The sequence below is a fragment of the Prionailurus bengalensis genome, chromosome E2, assembly GCF_016509475.1.
Source record: "Prionailurus bengalensis isolate Pbe53 chromosome E2, Fcat_Pben_1.1_paternal_pri, whole genome shotgun sequence".
NCBI classification, from domain to species: domain Eukaryota; kingdom Metazoa; phylum Chordata; class Mammalia; order Carnivora; family Felidae; genus Prionailurus; species Prionailurus bengalensis.
This window is the reverse complement of record NC_057352.1, coordinates 58,846,576-58,866,426: the sequence shown is the minus strand read 5'-3', so window position 1 is coordinate 58,866,426 and position 19,851 is coordinate 58,846,576. Positions and strand designations below refer to the sequence as shown.

General features: G+C 54.7%; 2 protein-coding genes and 1 long non-coding RNA gene across 9 annotated transcripts in view; 2 read left to right on the top strand and 1 right to left on the bottom strand.

Moving 5' to 3' along the window:
- The first annotated feature begins 1,807 nt into the window (after positions 1-1,807).
- Positions 1,808-11,261, top strand: GINS2 (GINS complex subunit 2). Its single transcript, XM_043599815.1, has 5 exons — positions 1,808-1,992; positions 2,948-3,062; positions 7,099-7,198; positions 10,393-10,519; positions 10,631-11,261. The coding sequence occupies exons 1-5, from the start codon at positions 1,903-1,905 to the stop codon at positions 10,754-10,756; spliced, it is 558 nt and encodes a 185-aa protein (XP_043455750.1). The 5' UTR covers positions 1,808-1,902; the 3' UTR covers positions 10,757-11,261.
- Positions 11,262-12,683: 1,422 nt separating this feature from the next.
- Positions 12,684-19,851, bottom strand: part of GSE1 (Gse1 coiled-coil protein) — a 391,234-nt gene continuing 384,066 nt past the window's right edge. For all 7 annotated transcript variants that reach the window (XM_043599809.1, XM_043599807.1, XM_043599810.1 and 4 more), the window contains 3 exons: positions 19,282-19,557; positions 17,261-17,364; positions 12,684-16,512 (listed from right to left, as the gene is read on the bottom strand). In XM_043599809.1, the coding sequence (XP_043455744.1) occupies positions 16,378-16,512; positions 17,261-17,364; positions 19,282-19,557 (515 nt within the window). In that variant the 3' untranslated portion in view covers positions 12,684-16,377. The remainder of the gene's footprint in view (positions 16,513-17,260; positions 17,365-19,281; positions 19,558-19,851) is intronic.
- On the top strand, positions 16,423-19,548 carry LOC122494565. Its single transcript, XR_006300205.1, has 2 exons — positions 16,423-16,536; positions 17,718-19,548. It is a non-coding gene; the product is annotated as an uncharacterized LOC122494565 (long non-coding RNA).

Genomic DNA, 19,851 nt, shown 5'->3' with positions numbered 1-19,851 from the left:
ATGCCTGAGGGAGCTTCTATTTCAGGAGGGACCAGGTGGCTTGCAGCTCCCCCCGCTCCCCAAACATCCCAGGGTTCTTCTCATTCACTGAGGTTCAAAGTAGTCACTTGCCTTCCGTCGCACAGCATCCAGAGGGACCTTTTATTTATTTCCCCCCCCTTTTATTTCCTTCAAAAAATCTCCACGCTCAATGAGGGGCTCTCACTCAGGACCCCACGATCAAGAATAGCTCCCTCTGAGGTGCCTGGCTGGCTCAGTTGGTACAACATCTGACTCTTGATCTCAAGGTCATGAGTTCAAGACTCACGCTGGGTGTAGAGATTACTTAAAAAAAAAAAAAAAAGAGGCAGGGGCCTGAGCCCCCCACCCCCCCAAAAAGAAAAAAAAAACAGTCACCTGCTCCACAGACTGAGACAGCCAGGCTTTGAAAGTGTTTGTCTTAATAAATGGCATACAATGAAGGAGATTTTCCAAAGCAGATAAACAGCAGACATAGCTTTCTAGGCCATGTGGGTGGGCAGAACTTAATTATGGCCTTACTTCATCTCTCTGGCAACCCTACAGGAGGCAGGTGCATGGCACAAGTTTCAGGGGGGCTAGGGAGGAAAACATGGGGCTACCTGGGGTGGGGCAGCTTTCCTGTGGCATTCACAACCCTGGAATCCGTCTGTCTCCAGGGCCTAGTGATCAAGGGTTCAGATTCAGCCCACTGCCTGTCCCTTCTAGCCTGCAGCCAGCAGCTTCACCTCCCAGCAAGCTTTCCTGGCCCTGGTTAACATTCAGTTTCTACAAGCGTCCACGTTGACACCTTCTAGGGGATTCTGACACAGAAGAGTGTGAGAAGCACTATCGGGTGTTACAAAAGCTCGCCGCGTGGAGGGACTGTGCAGCAGCCTTCAGGAAACTCGCCTGGGGTCCTTGCCCACGTACGAACTCTGAGCCTCTTCCCGAACATTCTGAGCTGGAACACGCGGGTGGGGTGGAGGAATGCGCATTTTTATAGGTTCTGACCAATATGTAAAGACAGGACAGAAGGCTGTGAAGTTAAGAGAACTAGGCTTTCCTTCACTCTGCTGGGGCCCCGGCGCCGTCTGTCCAGCCAGGTCACGCCGTGGCCTAATAAAAAATGCATTTACTTCCGGCCCTGTGCGGGAACCAATGTAGACGTCCCCCGAACTGCACCCACAGTTTGAATCAGAGTGTTGGCGATTAGGCGTCCGGGACAGGTGAATGGACACGGAAGCATGGTGACAGCTGAGCAGCAGGACGAGCAGAATCAGGGGCACAGCCCGAGAGAGGAGTGAGAAGGGGGCGGGGTCTGGACGCTTCGGGACGCGGGAGGGGGTGTGGCCGCGGCGCGGGCGGGGCGGGGAGGAGCCGGGAGAGGGGCGGGGCCGGGACGCGGAAGGGGGGTAGGACGTCGACGCAGGACGTGAGGGGGCGGGGCCTGGTCTCGAAAGGTACGGGGCCGCCCCGAGGGAGGGGGTGGGCCGGGCCGTCAGAGGGGCGGGGCAGGGGGCGGTGCCGATCAGGGAGGGGCGGGATCGGGCCGCGAGAAGAGCATGGTCACGCCATAAGAGGGGCGGCGCCGGGCCTCGGGAGGGGCGGGGTTGGGGCGTGAGAGGGGCGGGACGGCGACGCTTGAGGGGCGGGGCCGGGGCCCGCGGCTAGGGGACGCGGCCCGCAGCCGGGGGGCGTGGTCTGCTCTCAGCCTCGTTGACCCTCGCCAATCCGTAGGCTCGAAGCGGCCGCGGTCCCCGCCTCCCGCCGCCCAGGGGAGAGCGTCGCTTTGCTATTGGTTGCCGATGCTCGTTCCGGCCGGGGGCCGCGCCCCGCGCGGTGGCGGGAAAGCTGAGGCTTCCGCGCTTCCCTGGACCTTGAAGGGCTGCGGGAGGCGCCAGCATGGACGCGGCTGAAGTGGAGTTTTTGGCTGAGAAGGAGCTGGTTACCATTATCCCAAACTTCAGCCTGGACAAGATCTACCTCATCGGGGTAAGGGCTGGGCCGTGCATTTGCCTCAGACCCCAGCTCCTGAGAAGGGCCCTAGTGCCGGAGCTTCTGCGGACGCCTGGCCTCCAGTTCGCCGAGTGGTGGGGAGGAGTGCGGGGGCGGGGGGGGAGTACGGGTGCGGACCCCGAGTGGCCGGGGGAGTACGGGATAGGGGACGCCGAGTGGCGGAGGCGGGGAGAGTACGGAGTGGGGGGGACGCCGAGTGGTCGCTGGGAGGGGGTAGTACAGGGTGGGGGGGACGCCGAGTGGCGTGGGGGTGAGTACGGAGTGGGGGGACGCCGAGTGGCGGGGGGGGAGTACGGAGTGGGGGGACGCCGAGTGGCGGGGGGGGAGTACGGAGTGGGGGGACGCCGAGTGGTCGCTGGGAGGGGGGAGTACAGGGTGGGGGGGACGCCGAGTGGCGTGGGGGGGAGTACGGAGTGGGGGGACGCCGAGTGGCGGGGGGGGAGTACGGAGTGGGGGGACGCCGAGTGGTCGCTGGGAGGGGGGAGTACAGGGTGGGGGGGACGCCGAGTGGCGTGGGGGGGGAGTACGGAGTGCGGGGACGCCGAGTGGTCGTGGGGGAACCCTGAGTGGCCGGGGGGAGTAAGGCGGGGCGGGGGTCGGAATACGAGAGGGGGGAACGGAGGGCGAGGGACGCCGAGGAGACGAGGGGACGAACAGATGGGGCGACGTTGTGAGTCTGGGCCCGGCCCCTCAGCTGTTCCCCGTCCTCCCGGAAACCGGCCCCGGTGGGCTGGCCAGGTGTGCGCAGGTGAGCACAGTTCTGCTCCCTCGCTTGGAGCGGCCTCCCTGGGTCTGTGTTCGCAGCTGGGCTTTTAGATTTCTTTGGGTTTCGGCTTGGGCGGCGCCCTTTCTCTTGTTGAACAGCAGTGGGGTCCGGTGTCGCTGGTTGCCCTGTTTTGTCTTACTGGGGGGCTTGATTTTCTTTTGGTAGGGGGACCTGGGGCCTTTCAACCCCGGCTTACCGGTGGAGGTGCCTCTGTGGTTGGCGATTAACCTGAAACAAAGACAGAAGTGTCGGCTGATTCCTCCTGAGTGGATGGATGTGGGTAAGCATGTGGGTGGAGCAGAGCTGGGGTGACCCCCGCCCTTCGGGTGGAAGCAGGGGGCCCCTTCCACGCAGGCCACCAGCCGCTGATCAGCTGAAGTTAATGAGTGGTTGGAGACTCACCTGGCAGAGTTCGCGCATGGCTATTACCAGTGTCACGCTGGTTTGAGGCATGTATACCAATTTTCGCTTAGGTTTTGACTGGAAGATATTTCAACTTTTTAAAAAAATTTTTTTTTTTTTTAACGTTTATTTATTTTTGAGACAGAGACACAGAGCATGAACGGGGGAGGGGCCGAGAGAGAGGGAGACACAGAATCGGAAACAGGCTCCAGGCTCTGAGCCATCAGCCCAGAGCCCGACGCGGGGCTCGAACTCCCGGACCGCGAGATCGTGACCTGGCTGAAGTCGGACGCTTAACCGACTGCGCCACCCAGGCGCCCCAGATATTTCAACTTTAATTTTTTTTTTTTTAATTTATTTTTGAGAGAGAGTGAGAGACAGGGCGTGAGCAGGGGAGGGGCAGAGAGAGGGAAGCACAAAATCTGAAGCAGGCTCCGCACTCTGAGCTGTCAGCACAGACCCGACGCGGGGCTTGAACTCACGGACCGTGTGAACGTGACCCGAGCCGAGGTCAGCCGCTCAACCGACTGAGCCACCCAAGTGCCCCTCAACTTGCTTTACGTTTAAAACTATCGTACGACGTTGAAGGGGCATTTCTTGGGCCTTTTAAAAAATAACTCTGTTGGGGCCCCTGGCTGGTTCGGTATGCAGCGCGTGATCTTGGGGTCGTGAGTTTCAGCCCCACGTCAGGGATACGGTTTACTTAGAAAATGCTTCTATAGGCTAGCATGTGGCGCAGAGTCCTCTTACATGGTAGGGCATGCATGCAAATGATGCATCATCCCAAACAAGGGAATATTATTTGGCCATGTCAAGGAAGGAAGTACCTGTTATGCTGCAGCCGAATGAACCTTGAACACGTGATGCTAGCGAAAAAAAGACCCAAAGATCACACCCAACTCTGAATGTACTAAAAACTGTCGAATTGTACATTTTAAATGGGTGAGTTGGATGGTGCGTTAATTATGCCTCAGTAAAAAAGAAAATGAGGCACAACAATGCAGACAGGCTTCATCCTGAGCCTTTGTGGTCTTTTTGCTCCCTGAGACCAAAGCGGCTCATTCTAGCAAAGAACATTCATTTTGTTTGGAGTGGGGGGTCCATACGGAATGTGAACGGCCTCTGAGTGACTTTGATCATCCCCTGCCAATTGGGAATCACTCGGGGGCACCTCCCTCCTAGAAGCAAGGACCCTCCGAGCCAGCCACTCTCAAGTACACTTCCGGAAAGACTGTGGGCATCTTCTCCTTCCGGTCCTAAAGGTGGGGGCTGGCGGCCCTGGTGGGTCTGCCACGAAGGGAAACCCCCAGCTCCTCCTGCTGAGGGGCTCTTGCCAAAGCAGAGAACGCTGCTAGGCCTGGCTCTGTTAGTGCTACCTCCTGTTCCGGCAGTTTGGGTCCATCCAGGCCCAAGGTGACGGGGGCAGAGGCTGTCTTGTCGCAGGCCCGTCAGGGCCAGAGAAGGTGTGGAGGGCGTTAACCCGAGCTTTTTCACTGGCCGAGGCCACGCTGGGGTGAGTACCAGTGAAACAGCACTAGTCAGTAGGCTTGGCCCGGGAGCGGGCCGCCTTCCGATTCTGCGGCCATAGCAGAGTCCTACCTGCTCTCGGGTGTCCTTTAAACGGAATCACCTGGTAGGTGTTGACTTCTCTCATTTAAGGCTGTTGCACATGCCATTACGTCATTCTTCTGTTGCCGAGCAGTGTTTCATTCACGGTAGAGTACTCCAGTTCGGTCACCCATTGTTCTGTTGGCGGATGTTTGGAGCCTTTCCCATTTTGGGCCATTGCTAATGAGGCTCTTACGAACATTCCTGTCCAAGTCTTTTTGTGGATCTATGTTTCTAATTCTCTTGGGTAAATACCGAGAGTGGCAGATTGCCAGGTCGCAGGGCAGACTGTGCTTAACTTTGTAAAAAACCGTCAGCCAGCCCTCCAGAGTGGTTGGGCTGTCACTTATCCCGCCAGAAGTGTAGGGGAGCTCCCACTGTTCCGCATCCTGGCCAACGTTGGGTGATGTCAGTCTTTTCGATTCGTTGCAGAGTTTGAACAGAGGTGTTTCATACTGATTTAGATACTGGAGGAGAACCAGTCAGCTGTACAGAGAAGATGTCCGTGGGGCGAGGGCAGTGAGGCGTAACCCAGGCTGAGAGTAGTTTGCCCAGTTGCTGGAGGTGGACAGACGTGGTTGGAGTCTAGGCGTATTTGAGTTTGTTTATTTTGAGAGAGAGCGTGTGAGCAGGGGAGGGGCAGAGAGGGAGGGGGCGACAGAATCCCAAACAGGCTCCACGCCGTCAGCGCAGAGCCCTATTCAGGGCCCAAAGCCACAAACTGTGGCATGATCGGAGCCGAAATCGAATCAAGAGCTGGACGCTCAACTGACTGAGCCACCCAGGTGCCCCTAGGTGTATTTTGAAGGAAGAATCCACAGGATTTGCTGAAGGACGGGCTGCGGGATCTGAGAGGAGAGTTAAGAGTGGATGCCAGGGTGGGGGTGCCTGGGTGGCTCAGTTGGTTAAGTAAGCGTCAGATTCTTGATTTCGGCTCAGGTCTTGATCTCACGGTTCATGAGTTCAAGCCCTGCCTCGGTCTCTGTGCTGCCAGTATGGACCCTCTTGGATTCCCTCTCTCTCTCAAAATGAGTAAGTAAACTTAAAAACAACAACAACAAAAAACGGTTGCCAGGGTTGCTGGCCTGAACTACAGAAGGATACGGAGGTGCTGTTCCCTGAGCTGGGGTGGGGACCAGGAGTCGGGGTTTGACCATGTTACACTGGAGGTGCCTATTGGATATCCAGGTAGAAATCATGTGAGCAGGAGTCTTGGGTCAGGGAGCTTGGGAAGGGGAGATGTGGGGATATGAATGAGCAGGTCATCAGGAGTGTTTAGATGGTATTTAAATGAGGCAGGATGAAGCCACGTGGGATGTGGTTTGGGTGGCGAAGGGGTCAAGGGACTGAGCTCTATATCCCAGTGTTGAGAGAGAGGTCAGGAAGGCCTGGAAGAATCCGCGAGACAAGAGTACTCAGAGCATGGTGTTCCAGAAATCAAATAATAAACCTATCCTGAGGAGGTTTGATCTTTGTCAGATGTGAGGACAGATGGAACCATTGGGTTTGGCTGAGCAGAGGCCATGGGGGTCTTGGTGAGCTGTGTTGGTGGAAGGGTAGAATACACACCCCCCTGAGTGGTCGAAGAAAGGAAGTTTAACTCTTGGAAAAATGGTTTGCTGTCGGGAGAATGTTTACACCCAGTGTGAGGCTCGAACTTTGGGCTGCAGTATGGCACCAGGGGAGAATGGGGGCCACCACTGAGAGCGAGACCCCCCAGCATAGTTGTGTGTGTGTGTGTGTGTGTGTGTGTGTCCGTGTGTGTCCGTCCGTCCGTCCGTCCGTCCTTTAGCAACAGTGGCCGGTTCAGGTTCAGGACTTTCTCAGACCAGTGAGACAGGGAGTTGGGACTGGGCTCCACCGAGTGACTCCGGCTGCCAGCGTTCAGCCCTCCAGTGTCCTCACCCCGCCCCCCACCCCGGCCGCAGTGGCCGCGGTGTAGAGCCGTCTTGCTCTCTTCTGGAAGACGCCTAAGTAAGTTTCTCCAGCAGCCGGTCCCTTTGTGCATCAAAGGCAGGACGCTGTGCTCTTTCCCTAAGAACTCTGACGTCCTTTCTTCAGTAATAGACCCTGCGGGCCAAAGCAGCAACGGTGAAGGAAATGTACGACCTTCCATAAGAGAAATTTTGGGGGAAAAAGACCCTGAACCATCTGGTGACTGGTGTGTTATTCCAAAAAGTGTTTTCCTCTTCTTCATGTTTTTGTTAGTTAATCGAATAGGTAATAGAGACATTTGGTTCATTTGGAAGGCTTAAAAAATACGCTGGGTGTGGTGATGGTAAAACGTATACTCTTCTAAATTTCAGAAAAGTTGGAGAAGATTAGGGATCACGAGCGAAAGGAAGAAACTTTTACCCCTATGCCTAGCCCTTACTACATGGAACTTACCAAACTCCTGTTAAATCAGTAAGTACGTTTCCCTTCTTAGAGCCCACCTGTGGGATACAACTCGTGATTCTCCTCCCCTGGCCTGTCCCTCCTATCCTGTCGCACGTTCACCTCTGGGGTCAGCGGCGTCCCTGGCCACCCGGTTCTCAGATCGGTAATCCGGGAGGCGTGTGCGTGCACGCTCCCTCCTTTTCCCTTTCCTCTTCCCACCCCTCCCTCTCCTAGGCCATCCCTCAGCTCTCTGTCACTTGGCATTGGACCCAGGTGTGAGCCTCCATTGTCCTCTCCAGCCTTTGTTCTTAACCGTAGCTGGGCTCTATGAGTGAAGCTTTACCCCTCGGTCTTTGTGCGCGGGAGTTCTCGCACGGCCTCCGCAGGAAAGGCCAGAGGGCTCGCGCTCGCTCGGAACCCTAGCTGTAATGAAAGCCCGCTAGTGCAGTCACTTCTTGTTTCCCTGTGTCCAGTTCTGGCTCCCCGTTGGCTGCTGCTTTTTTGTTGTTCAAGAGGAAAACTTTTTTTCTTTCCCCCCCCCCCCCCCGAGCGAGCGAGTGAGTGAGCTGGGAAGAGGGGCAGAGGCAGGGACGGAATCTTAAGGAGGCTCCACGCCGGGCGAGGAACCTGACATGGGGCTTGATCTCACAGCTAGGAGATCGTGACCTGAGCTGACATCAAGAGTCGGACGCTTCGCCGACTGAGCCCCCCAGGCGCCCCAGAGTAGTCTTTTAAAGACGGAGCGGCTTGGGACTCCCCTGTTCCTTGGAGCCTGTCCGGGGTTTGGGCTGATGTCCCGATTACGGCTTGCAAAGCGCCACCTAGCCTGGGCTCCTCCTGCCTTCTCTCACGGCTTTTACACCTTCTTCCCTCTGATGCCCACGTCGGCCTCTCACTTCTGTACACGTACCAGGGTCCTCGGGGCTTCCGTACTGTGTTCCCTGTGTCCAGTAGGTCCCTCTATTCTCTGCTCCCTCCTTTGGTTTAGCCCGACGGGGGCTCTCTCACAGGTTCTATGTGCCTGTCCTCTCGGCAGCTCTGTAGCCCCGTGGCGTTTGTCAGCTGTGGTCTCGTAGTCACTCGTGTGGCCGTGCCCTGCCACCCCCACCCCAGTGCTAGTGGAAATGGGTAGGGACTAATTTGCACTAGTACGGTGCCTGGTGCACACGTTTGTTGAATGAACGAATGACGTCAGTAGAGGGCGGCAGGCAAGCGTGGATGAGTTTTACTTGGGAGATACTCGAATGTGATCTGCAAAATGGGGGGAACCTGGGTGGCTCAGTTGGGCCCTGTCGGGCCCTGTGCTGGGCATGGGGCCTAAGTTTCTCTCTCTCTCCCCCTCCTCCACCGTCCCTCCCCCCCCCCCCCTTGAGTGCTTGCTCTCTGAAAACAAAAAATTAAATAACAAAAGCGTGGGGCGCCTGGGTGGCTCAGTCAGCTAAGCGTCCACGTCTTGATTTTGGCTCAGGTCATAATCTCACAGTTGGTGAGTTCGAGCCCCACGTTGGGGTGTGGCATTCTTTGTCTCGCTCCCCTCTCTGCCTGTCCCCTGCTCACACGCCCAGTCACGGGCGGGCGGTGTGAGCCTGTTGACCGGCAGCCTGAGGAGTGCTGTTCCTGTTATGCCGGGATGCAGCCGCTTGCTGGTGCCAGAGAAGGGATCCTTGGCTTGAAAAACGAAGGACAGTTGACGAGAGGAGAGGACGCTGTAGGTAGGAGGCAGGGACCTGTTACGTTTGGGGAAGCAGAGCTGTTGGGGCAGGTGTGAAGGGTAGGGGAGCCCGGGCTGTTATTCTGGGGCTGCAGAGGCCCCGGGAGGGTGTCCGACGGATCTGAGAGCCTCGTGGGGCAGCAGAGAAGGTGACTTGGAAGGGAAAATACGGACGCCGAGGTGAGGGGCCTGCTCATCTTTAGTTTTTGTTTTTTTGTTTCTTTATTTTTTATTTTTTGAGCAAGCACGAGCAGGGGAGGGCCAGAGAGAGGGGGAGAGAGGATTCCAAGCAGGCGCCGTGCTCGATCGCACGCAGCACGAGATCGTGACCCTGAGCCAAAATCAAGAGTCGGATGCTCAACCGACTGAGCCACCCCAGCGCCCCAACATGTTTAGTTTCTGAAGTTCAGTGTCTTATGTATGCGGTTCCTATCGAAACTCTTGTTTGAGAATTCTTTGTAACTCATTTGGCCAGGGGCCCTAATTTTACCTTTGCTCTGCAGTTCAGTTAACAAAGTAGCTGGGGTCCTTTGTTCCTTAACCTGCTATTCAGGGCGTCAGATCCAAATGTTGGGGTCTTCAATCCAATCCACCGTGTAGATTCTATACCACGGATTCTCCACTGCTAATCACAACCTACTTTCAGCTTTCCCAGCATGCCTGGTGGCGGATGGCGTTGGCCTCTGCTTTCGTCTTCCCTTTTGTCTTCTCCTTCAAAGGTTAGTTGAAAATCTAGCTCCCAACGGGACGGCTGTCACGCTGACCCTTGCTGGCTCCAGACTGTTACCCAGAATTCACTGGATATAGGTTTGCCGGGTTTGTGCTAATGCGCAGTTTCTTCTTCGGTTTCTGTAAGCGTACTTGTGTTCTCTGTGGACTGGGACCGTCCCTAGCCTTCAGAGCTTTCGGGAGGCCAGAACTGCTTTGTGGTGCGAGCCCAGTGCCCGGCACAGAGCTGTCGTCTTCCCCTGGTGGGTTGTAAGCCCTCGGATAAACGAGGAGGCGTGAGCATGGAAGTCATGACCTTTGAGCCAGCCCGTGAAGCAACTTCATTCAAGGCGGAAATTCTACGGCACAGAACACTCCGTTACCCTGAGACAGAGGATGTCTGACTTCCAGCTTACTCTCCGAAGGTCTCGCGCTGCGGCCTGCCGCAAGGCAGCTGACATGAGCACAAGTAACTTTGTGCGGATGGATCGTGGCTGAATTTTCTCGGCACCCAGCTTACCTGCCAGAAACGCTTACCTCTTCAAACTGAAAACAAAGGGAAACGCATTTTGTATTTATAACGGCTCGTGTTTCCCTGAGCCCAAGCAGCAGTTTTTAAACAGCCACTTCTACCTGGAAGGGCACCTGGCTGGTTCAGTGGGTGGGGCGGGTGGTGAGTTTGAGCTCCCCATTTGGGTGTGGAGCCTGCTTAAAAAGTAAAGGCCGCTTCTCCCCAGATGTTGCCATCTGTAGTCTACCAAGTGCTTCCTTACGTGATTTTTTTCACATTTGCTTCCCTCAGTGCTTCAGACAACATCCCGAAAGCGGATGAGATCCGGACCCTGATCAAGGATGTGTGGGATACTCGCATCGCCAAACTGCGGGTGTCTGCGGACAGCTTCGTGCGGCAGCAGGAGGCCCATGCCAAGGTGGGCGCGGTGGGGGCGGGGCGGGGCGGAGGGACGCCCCCTCTCAGTAGATTTTACATTTTCTCAAATCAAACACTCCTCAACCAGCCCAGTCGGTTTTCCCTTGTTTAGCTGGATAACCTGACCTTGATGGAAATCAACACCAGCGGGGCTTTCCTCACACAAGCGCTCAATCACATGTACAAACTCCGTACAAACCTGCAACCTTCGGAGAGCGTCCAGTCGCAAGACTTCTAGAGAAAGACCCGAATTTGTAAAGAAAGGCCGGCCGGAGGCGTGCCAGGTGGTATGTGTGCGTGCCCCAGACGTGGTAGGGGCACTCTGATTTCTGGAGTGTTCTAGAACTGTTTTTAAACGCCTGAGAAACTGTGTACCCAAACAAGGAATGGGTTCGTGACATTGGTGGAAAGCAACAGGTTCGTGCTCAGTCATCGAGACACTCAAATTCCACATCTGTCTCTGGGAGCCAGCTGTTCTCTTATGGGGGGAAGAAAGCAGCTTTGGCGAAACATGCGATCTTTGCTAGCAGAGCCTCCGGCCTCCCGGTGGTTGTCGTGTGGGTGAGCATTCGGTGATGTTTTGTGTTTTAAAGAGTGATACAGTAGGGGTGGCGATGTGGCCTAGGACTTTCCTTTCTTGACCAACGCTGATCTCTTGGGCTAAACTTAGCCTCTCCTTCAGTTTGCTCACAGAGAAGGACACAGTTCACCATCTGAGCCCAATAAAGACGGAATCGGCCCAATTCTTGAACTGGGGTTTTCTTCTGCATTACTACCAAGGGAGCAAGTCCCATGGCTGAAATGGCCTGACTGATCAAATGGAGATCAGGGGTAATCTTCAGGCTGTTCTCTTGGGTACTTCTGGTTAAGGTGCAGGGCTGCTTATCAGGAGGAAAGCCAGCGGGGCGCCTGGGTGGTTCAGTACCTTAAATGTCTGAGTCGACATGATCTCCTGGTTTGTGGGTCTGAGCCCCGCGTGGCACTCCACGCTAACAGCATGGGGCCTGCTCGGGATTCTCTCTGCCGCTTGCCCTGTGTGTGTGCGTGCACACAAAGTTAAAAAAACGTACAAGACCACACCAGAGGTCATCTTTGGACTCAGAAGCCATTCCGGAGGTGGCAGGACATGTGGCCTTGGCATGATTTAGGATTCCTTGGATTGATTATACAAAGAAAAGATGAACCCAAACACAGATTTGCAAGACATGGCCCGTATGAGAAGAAAAGGCCTTAGGAGAACAGAATGAAGAAAGTCCGGGGCCTGGGGAAGGCGGCCGTAAGTAAGCTGGAGATGGGACAAAGGAAGAAGTAAAGGTTCTGCAGGGACTTGACTTGTGGTGACCTTGTAGACTTTTCACAAGGAGATTCGTGAACTAAGAACTTAAAGGAAAGCGTGGGAAAAATGGATTGTGTGCTCTGGGGCACGTGACGAGGCTCAAGGCATTGTTCTGGGAGGGCCTGTGTTGCTGCCCTTGATGGAGAGGAGAGACTTTGCTGGAGGCAGTGTCTCAAGGAAGGATCATTTCTTTTCCGAGGAGAAATACCTTTCATTTGCGGTTTAGAATCGCTCTAGAAATCACCTTACCTTGAGGGGAGAAATGATGCTTTGGAGGCATACAAGGGATAGAAGGTTCTGTACCCAGCTGGCTTTGGATAGTAGCATGGTCAGGAGCCTGCTCTCCCTCGGGCTTTTCGGAGTGATCACTTTTACACGCGTGATCAGCTGAGCAGAAAGAACAGCTTCTGGTGTTTGCCCTTTAGTGTTCAAAGCCCAAACTCACCTGACGTGACTCAAGCACTGTTTCTCCGTTCCAGATCGTTCCCCAGCTGTCCTCCAACAAACAGCCAATGGTTGTTATCTGAGCACTGAAGGGCCAGACACGGAGAAGACTGCTCTCTGTCATTTAAGGGGACAGTTCAGAGGGTTGCTTTCGGATGACAGGACTTGCCTTTTCATCTGGGGACTTTTCTGGAATGAAACCGCATGGTACTGGGGAGAGCCAGGAGTCCTGTAGAGCTCAGACCTCACCCCTTAATACCTTTCTTTTAAAACCTGTCTTCACATTTTACCTCTAAAGCTAGATGGCTGGGCTGCTGGGGTTTTTTTGTTTTTGTTTTGTTTTTTTTTGCCCTATTAGGACATACAAAAGATTTGCCTCTTAACATGATTTAGGAAGATTTTATTTTTTTGGATGTTGTCAGAAATTACAGCAATATATTCATAAATACCTAATTACTACATTCAACAAATAATATTACAATACAATTAATTCAAACAAGTACACTTAGAACAGGTTTAATTTCACAGCATCTAAACTGCCCCCAGAGTGACCGAGGCATCCCTCCTCCCTCCCATGTACTGGTTTTACTGTTCTAGCAAGTGAGCACAGGGCACATACAAAGTAACACAACCCATCAGCGTGGCCTTCCTCAGGTCAAGGCAGAATGAAGGAGTCTAAGTTAAGTGCTGGATCAAAAAGTTGGGACTGGCTACTGTAAGACGGGAGAAGTCAGGTACTGGTTTCCGTGGGGTGCGGGATATGTCCGCTGCTAAGTGGCTAATACACAGCTAAGAGTTACAGAATTGGCTTGTGCCGACCATCTCCATCTTGTGGTGGATCCCTGGAATTTTCTACTTTGAAGACCGCTCAGAGGGGAAAGGGGGCGCCTGATTTTTGAGATTTGGCAGCCTTATCGAGCTACTGGAGGAAAACCCACTCCACGTACAGACTTCCTTGTACTAGGATCCTCCACTGCCGAGAGTGCGGGCTCCTCTAAGTATTCTTGGAATTTCCTTAAGGATGTAATCTATTAGAATGTGAATGCCAAGGAAGTGTTTAGCCTATATTCTGTAGAAAAAAAAAAAATCCTGTTAAGTCCTATCTTGGTCACTTATCTGAGATCATGGACGGAGGTCATGATTTTATGTCCCTTTGGCTCTAATTAGAGGAAACAACATTTTCAAAGGATCAGGTCGTAAGCGCCAAGTTCGGGGGAAAGCTCCCGGTTCGTTTCTAATGATGGGATTAAATGCAGAACCCCAGGACCCCACTTTGGAAGAGGACCCTCACAAGCGGAGTGCAGTCCCCTTGAGGACGGACGGCAGCCAAGTCTCGCAGGGGCGGCAGGAAGACACAAGGTCGTGAAAGACGGGGGTCTCCACGAAAATACTGACCCGAGTTACCTAAGGAGTTCTAGAGCAGATCTGGCGTACTTCTCAACTCTGTCTTTTAAACTCAACGTGAAATAGCGGACAAGGATCACGCGTTTGTCCATTTTTAAGCCCAAACTGAAGAGAGGTGGTGCTGTTGTTTCCAAACCCTCTGAAAACGAAAACTAGCCACCGGACGGGAAAGCCAGGTCCTCGTGGTGCACCTCTGCTTTCTTGCCTTCCTTAGTTTCTTCGTGCTGCCTTACTGGTCTGTATTCTGATTGTCTTTCTACTGAGAGGTGGGAGTGCGGAGAGGGGGGAGGAGGAGGGACCGAGGCCGGAAGGCAGGGGAGGCGGTTAGTCTCCAGTAGCGGAGCCCTTCTAGCTATATACCCACGGCTTCCACCCCTGGGTGGAGACCGCCCCCCTGTGGGCGTGGCCCTCGACCTGTATAACAGCACCCCAACAGGGGGCTCCCCTCGGATGGCGAGGGGCGGGGCTGTTTCCTCAAGCCCTCCCCAAGCTGCTTAGCAGGGGCGTCCGGCCCCGGCCGGGGGAGGGCGGGGAGCAGGGTGCTGAGGTGGAGCCCTTGAGCTTGTTCTTTCAGACCGGAACGAGCCAGCCGACTCGGGAGAAATCCGGTCACCTCGTCCCCTGACTGCTCGCAGCGGAGCCCCCTCTCAACACCTGTCCCCACCTGTGAACGAGTTGGTCTCCCAGTGTCTTTGCAGGGGAGGGGAGGCCCGCAGCACAGGCCTGCGTTCTCGAGTCGCTTTTGTGGAGAGGAAGGCGCTTGTTGACTGCTGATAATACTGGCGGCACTTTTTGTCTGAGTTTGCTAATAACTGGAAGATTCTTGGCAGACATACAAAGCAAACTGTGTGGGAACAGATAAAGCAACACAATGCCATCTGCCAGCAAGCTGTTCTGCACAGCTAAGGTCTGGTGCCGAGGGCGCGGCCGCCGAGCACAGTGAGTAGCCTTCCTGAAGGTCGGCCAGCCTGTCCCTGACCCAGGGTGAAAGGACAGCGGCCATCGAGGTTCTCGCCTCCACCCCCACCCCCGACGGACCCGCCCCTGGCTGCCTGGGCCTCGGGTCTGGGTCTGGGCCCGTTCCGTTCGGGCGAGAGGAGACCCCGCCCGGATGAGCTGGAACGGGGCCGAGAAGGAAACACTGCTTTGCGCGGAGAGAGATGGCTTCCCCGGTTTCTAGCCGCTCCTGTGCTCAGGACAGTAAGTTCGAAAGGAGGGGAAGTTCAGCTCAGACATGGTTTACCTACTTTTAGGCTTTTACAAAGCTTTGCATCTAAATAAAGCTTCTAAAGTTTCTACTTTGCACCTGTTCTCAGACTGCTGTAAGACACCTTAGAATCCTATCACAGAACTCGCTCCCTTCCTGACAGGTTCTTTCGGCAGAGCCGCGGGCGCACCGGGCAGCCTCTGCTCGCCGGGGGCCGAGCCCCTCCGCAGTAGCAACTGGTTCTGTCTGCGCCCCAGAGCCAGGGGGAGGGGACAGGAGGAGGTAAGAAGGAACAACACGTGGCTTTCTACGTCACTTTCTGGTGCAACTCAAAAATGAAGTGATCGCATAGGCGCCAGTGGTAAGCTGTTTGACTTTTCTTCTTCTTTAATTGTTAAAAACACTTCAATAGTTTAATGTCCTGACCAGCAGCAGTACAAACACTAAAAGCAAGTTTTTTTGCCCAGGAAAACAAAAGCAAAAAAACCAACAGAACCCCCAAACAGGAAAACAAACAAACAAAATCCCCCCAAACCACATATTTAAAAATGGCAGGCTTTTTATAACAATAATTAAAGTAATAAAAACATACAAAACTTTGTTTTTTTTTTTTAATATATATACACAGTACAAGGCTGAAGCACCTTTGACTTTTCTCTCAAAATTTACGTTTGTATGAAAACACAACCCACCGCAGTAACAATTTCGTGGGTGTGAACGTATGTATACATAGAGCTCTGTACATTTTCCCCCACGGAGTAGCAAAAAGGTACCTTCAGTTGGGTGATGCACTTTAGATAAGAGCTTTTCCGGGGAAAAGCCTGTGGGTGAGGCTTCGGTATCGGTGCTTTGTGGGCTCCTAGGACCTGTTGCTTCGGAGAAAATTTTGCAGAAAAGGAACGAACACATAAGCCCTTTGCCAGGAAAATGCACCCCGCCTTCCTTCTGCCGAAGCCGGTCTCCGTCCTGGGGAGGAGCGAGGCCGACCCCGCGCCGGGGCGGAAGGGGACGGGGGGCTCGAGGAGGCGGGGAGCCGCTTGGCCACACCAGAAACCCAACACAGTCGGCCTGATCCATTATTCCACACCCAGGGGCCCTCAATGATACAGTTTTAGTGTTGGTAAGGGAGCCTTCACTTTCAGACTAGAAAATAATGGCGTGGGGGAAGAAGAAAACCACCTTTAAAAAGAAAAGAAAAGACCAAACAAAAAGAACGATGGGCGTCCTAGTCGGTTGCTCGCTGAATGACAAAGGTGATTCCGTTGCATTGAAGTCAAGGCGGGTTCGTTCTTCTGGGGCCTGGAGTCCTTTGCTTCATGCATGGCACATTCTCTTTTTTTTTCTTTTTTTTTTGTCTTTTTTTTAAATTTTAAGCTTCAAACCTCCCAGTGAAAAATATTAAATATTCAAGGTAATAAAATAGATAATATTTCTATACTATAGGTTCGGCCTAGCACAAGGGAAACCGTCACCTAGGATATCCCTTAAAGTAACCTCTAGGCCAGTGCATTGCAGGCAACACAAGGCACTTCCTTAAGTGATCCAGTTCTGCCTGGAGTCGCTCCCTCTCGGAAACAATCTTCTGTTTCTGGCTCCTCAACTCCTGGAGAGAGAGAGATTGATTCAGGTAAAACACTCCTCTCACGGTAAGGAAGTGTGTGTGATGCATGAATGCACCAGGGTGGGGGGGGTGGTGAGGGTGAAAGGCCAACCTCTAGTCTGGAAACTTCCCCTTCCCAGCTCAGGATTCGGGCGGTGGTCTCTGGAAGAACCAGTTCAAACCGTGACCGAAGCCTTGGGTTCTCCCAGTATCTGGTCTGTCTCATAAAACCAGGGTCTGTTGCTGGCTCAACACCAACCCTGAGATTTTAAAAATTAGCTGATACTACACAACTGTGGCTGCTCAGGACCGGCCAAGAGCTGCACCCCACGTGCCGGGAGGATGCCGGGGAGTTGCTCACGTCATCGGCTGCAGGAGGAAGGGGGCTGGGGTGTGAGAGCTTTGCTCCCCCTGTAATATCGTCTTACATCCCCCTCAGCCAGTCACCGTAGGGGGAGACATACGCGTAACACCTCCCCCAAAGGGATATGCAAATAGCCTCTTCTCCCTTCCAGAACCAATACCCTGTACGTGAACAGTACCTGCCTCCTTAGCTCAATCTTGGGGAACCCTCGGGCTCCTGAACTCCCCGCCCAAGACTACACCTGTTAGCCTCCTAGGAGCAGTATTCCCACCCCTCAGAACTTGTCTGTATGGGGGACAGACGCAAGCTTAGGTTCAATGAAGCTGGCTGTGTCTTAGGAACCTGCGCACCCCCCCACCCCGGCCCCGCTTCCCCGGTGGCACTCACCGCCATGCTGTGAGAGAGCTGCTCGGCTGTGAGGCTGAGGCTATAATGCTGTGCCTCCAGCCGCCTGCACTGCGTCTGCAACACCTGCCGCTCCAGATTTTGCTCTGAAAAGACAAGCCGCGTCGAGCTGCTGTGTGTGTGTGTAGGTGTGTGCGTGTAGGGGCCACGGGCCTGGCCGGGGTCGCCCTTCTTGCCGTGCTCTCCTCGGGGCCGCACTGCTCCCCGCCCTCTGATGGGCACAGGGAAACCCAGCCCGGTGGCCAAAAGGCTACTAAGGAACTCCTTAAGGGGAAAGTGGTGGTTGCAAAACATGTTTTTCAAAAGGAAGGGTACAGTGAGAGGTCTGAGAGCTTGTAATAAGCTGCTACAAGGCCAGAGTAAACTTAGAAACCGAAAATAGAATTCTAATGAGTAAAATCTCTGCCTTCCCACAAGATACTGGGCCTGCTTTGCACAGGAGTGGCTTCAAACTTGCAAGGGTCAAGGACAAGTCCCTGCTTTTCTATGAAGCGTTTTGAGAATGGAGACCCGGGACAGCAAGCAGACAGCCTACAGAAGGGACAGGGCGAGGAGGGGCACTAAAAGCAGCCTCCTGCCCCCTCAGCACACAGACTGAAGTTGTTAAAAGCGCTAACGAACGCAGCCCTGAACAAGCAACATCAGAAAACACGAAAGCTGAACTCTCCACCGGAAACACGAACTCTGACAAGCCCTCTGCGGCCAACTCGGCAGGAATAAGGACCTCTAGTTTGTCCCCAAGGTTCATAAACCAGAGAAGCGGCTCTCTGTCACTGCCACTCTCTGTTCAAGAGCCCAGAGCTCAAGGAGAGAAACTAAACTATCACAGAAGGTCTGACCAGCTAGGACTACCTGAGGAATAAGGGACAACAAAAACTGAAAAACGCACCTGGTACCTAAGTAAGTCTAATAAAAAAGGCCCCGCTCACGGCAAAAAAACCAGCAAAAGTTACTTAATGCAATTTAATGCCAGATTCACGGAACAACATCATCATCAAAAAGATCCATTCTCCCCAAATCTGTAAATTCAACACAACTGAAAATTTGCATAGCAATTTTCTGGGTGGCGCCAACGAGGCGGCGATCTTGAAGTCCCTGGGAGAAGCCCAAGGGCCAAGAACGAGGGGGGGGGGGGGCGGCTGTCCGCGAGGTGAGTGCCTGCGGACAGCCGAGAGCAGGGGGCCCACGGGGAGCGGCCAGAAGGATGCCGAAACCCGCCAGGATCAGGGGTTGCCCAGGTGGGAACGGTTAAGTTAAATGAATTCCAGGCGTAAGAAATGCAAAACCTGAATGTAAGGAAACGGACAGAATCATCGCGTCCTTGGGGCAGAGAGGGATTCCCAAACAAGGCACCGAAAAACAAACCCAGAGAGGCTGGAGACGCTTTGCTCCGCCACAAAAAAAAAAAAAAAAAAAAACGCTCCACGCGGGCTCTGGATACCGCACTCTGCCAGCCGTGACTGGTGCTCCCCAACTCCGATCCGGCCAGGAGGGGGAGCACGGGGAGCCGCAGCACTGCAGCCTTGGAGGTCATGGGAGTCGTCTCGAGGAAACCGAGGGGCAGGGAAAGGAGGCGGCACGCCAGAAGGGCAAGGAGAGCGCCCGAGCCTCGTGCCCCCACCCGTGGCGACGAGCCTGCGGGGGAACCGCCAGCAGCCTTGAGGCACTCGGCCGGGTTAACACACAGTCAGGGCCGATGGGACATTTCTAAGTATGGCGGCAGACGGCACAGAAAGCACGGGCCAGGTGTGGGCCGTCACGCTGGGCGGGGACGAGCGGTACTCAAACTTCTCCAGTGACAGGGGCCTCATGTCTGGAAGCTGGGGTGCCTGCAGAAGCCTGACCACAGTTCTTGAAACAGGCAGCGTGGCTGAGGACGGTCCCCGAGCGCCAGGGTCACCACGCACAGACCGTCCCCGGGGCTAGCAGTGAGGTCCCACAGGGACGGGGCGGTCCAGTAAGCATGCTGTCACCTCCCCGCGGCCCTGCGCCCACTGCCGTACCTTCTAGGTGCTCCTGATAAGCTTCAAAAATGGCCTCAATCCCTTGCCACTTGCGCCTGGGGGGCTCGTCGTCGTCCTCCTCCCCGTCTTCGTCGTCGTCCTCCGAGGCCTGGTCCATTTCCTGCGCGAGGGGGCCCTTCCTCCCGGTGGGGGCCTCCTGCTGCCCGTTGTGCGGGGCCACAGGGAGCCGGCTGGACGACTGCAGCTCGGGAATGTTGTAGTGGATGGACGTGTCCATTTTGTGGTTCTGCTCCGCAGACAGCACGGCCACGTTCCCTGCGGGGGGAGAACGGGCAGGTCACAGGCCCCCGTCCTTCAGAGATCAAAGATGGCGCTCCACGGCAAGGTCGCAGAGCCACAGAGACCGCGACAGCCCTGCACTGAGTCCCAACGAGGGTGTGAGCTCTGCCACGCCAAGCCCCAAGTGTCAGTGTCCTGTGCCAGGAAATGGGGCCTGACGTAGGTGTGCAGCCCGCCCCGGGGTCCCGCAGTGCCCCCCCAGTCACATCCAGCGTCAGCTGCTATCGGGACCCGTTTACAGGAGGCGTGCGCCGCCTCGAACCACGGCCC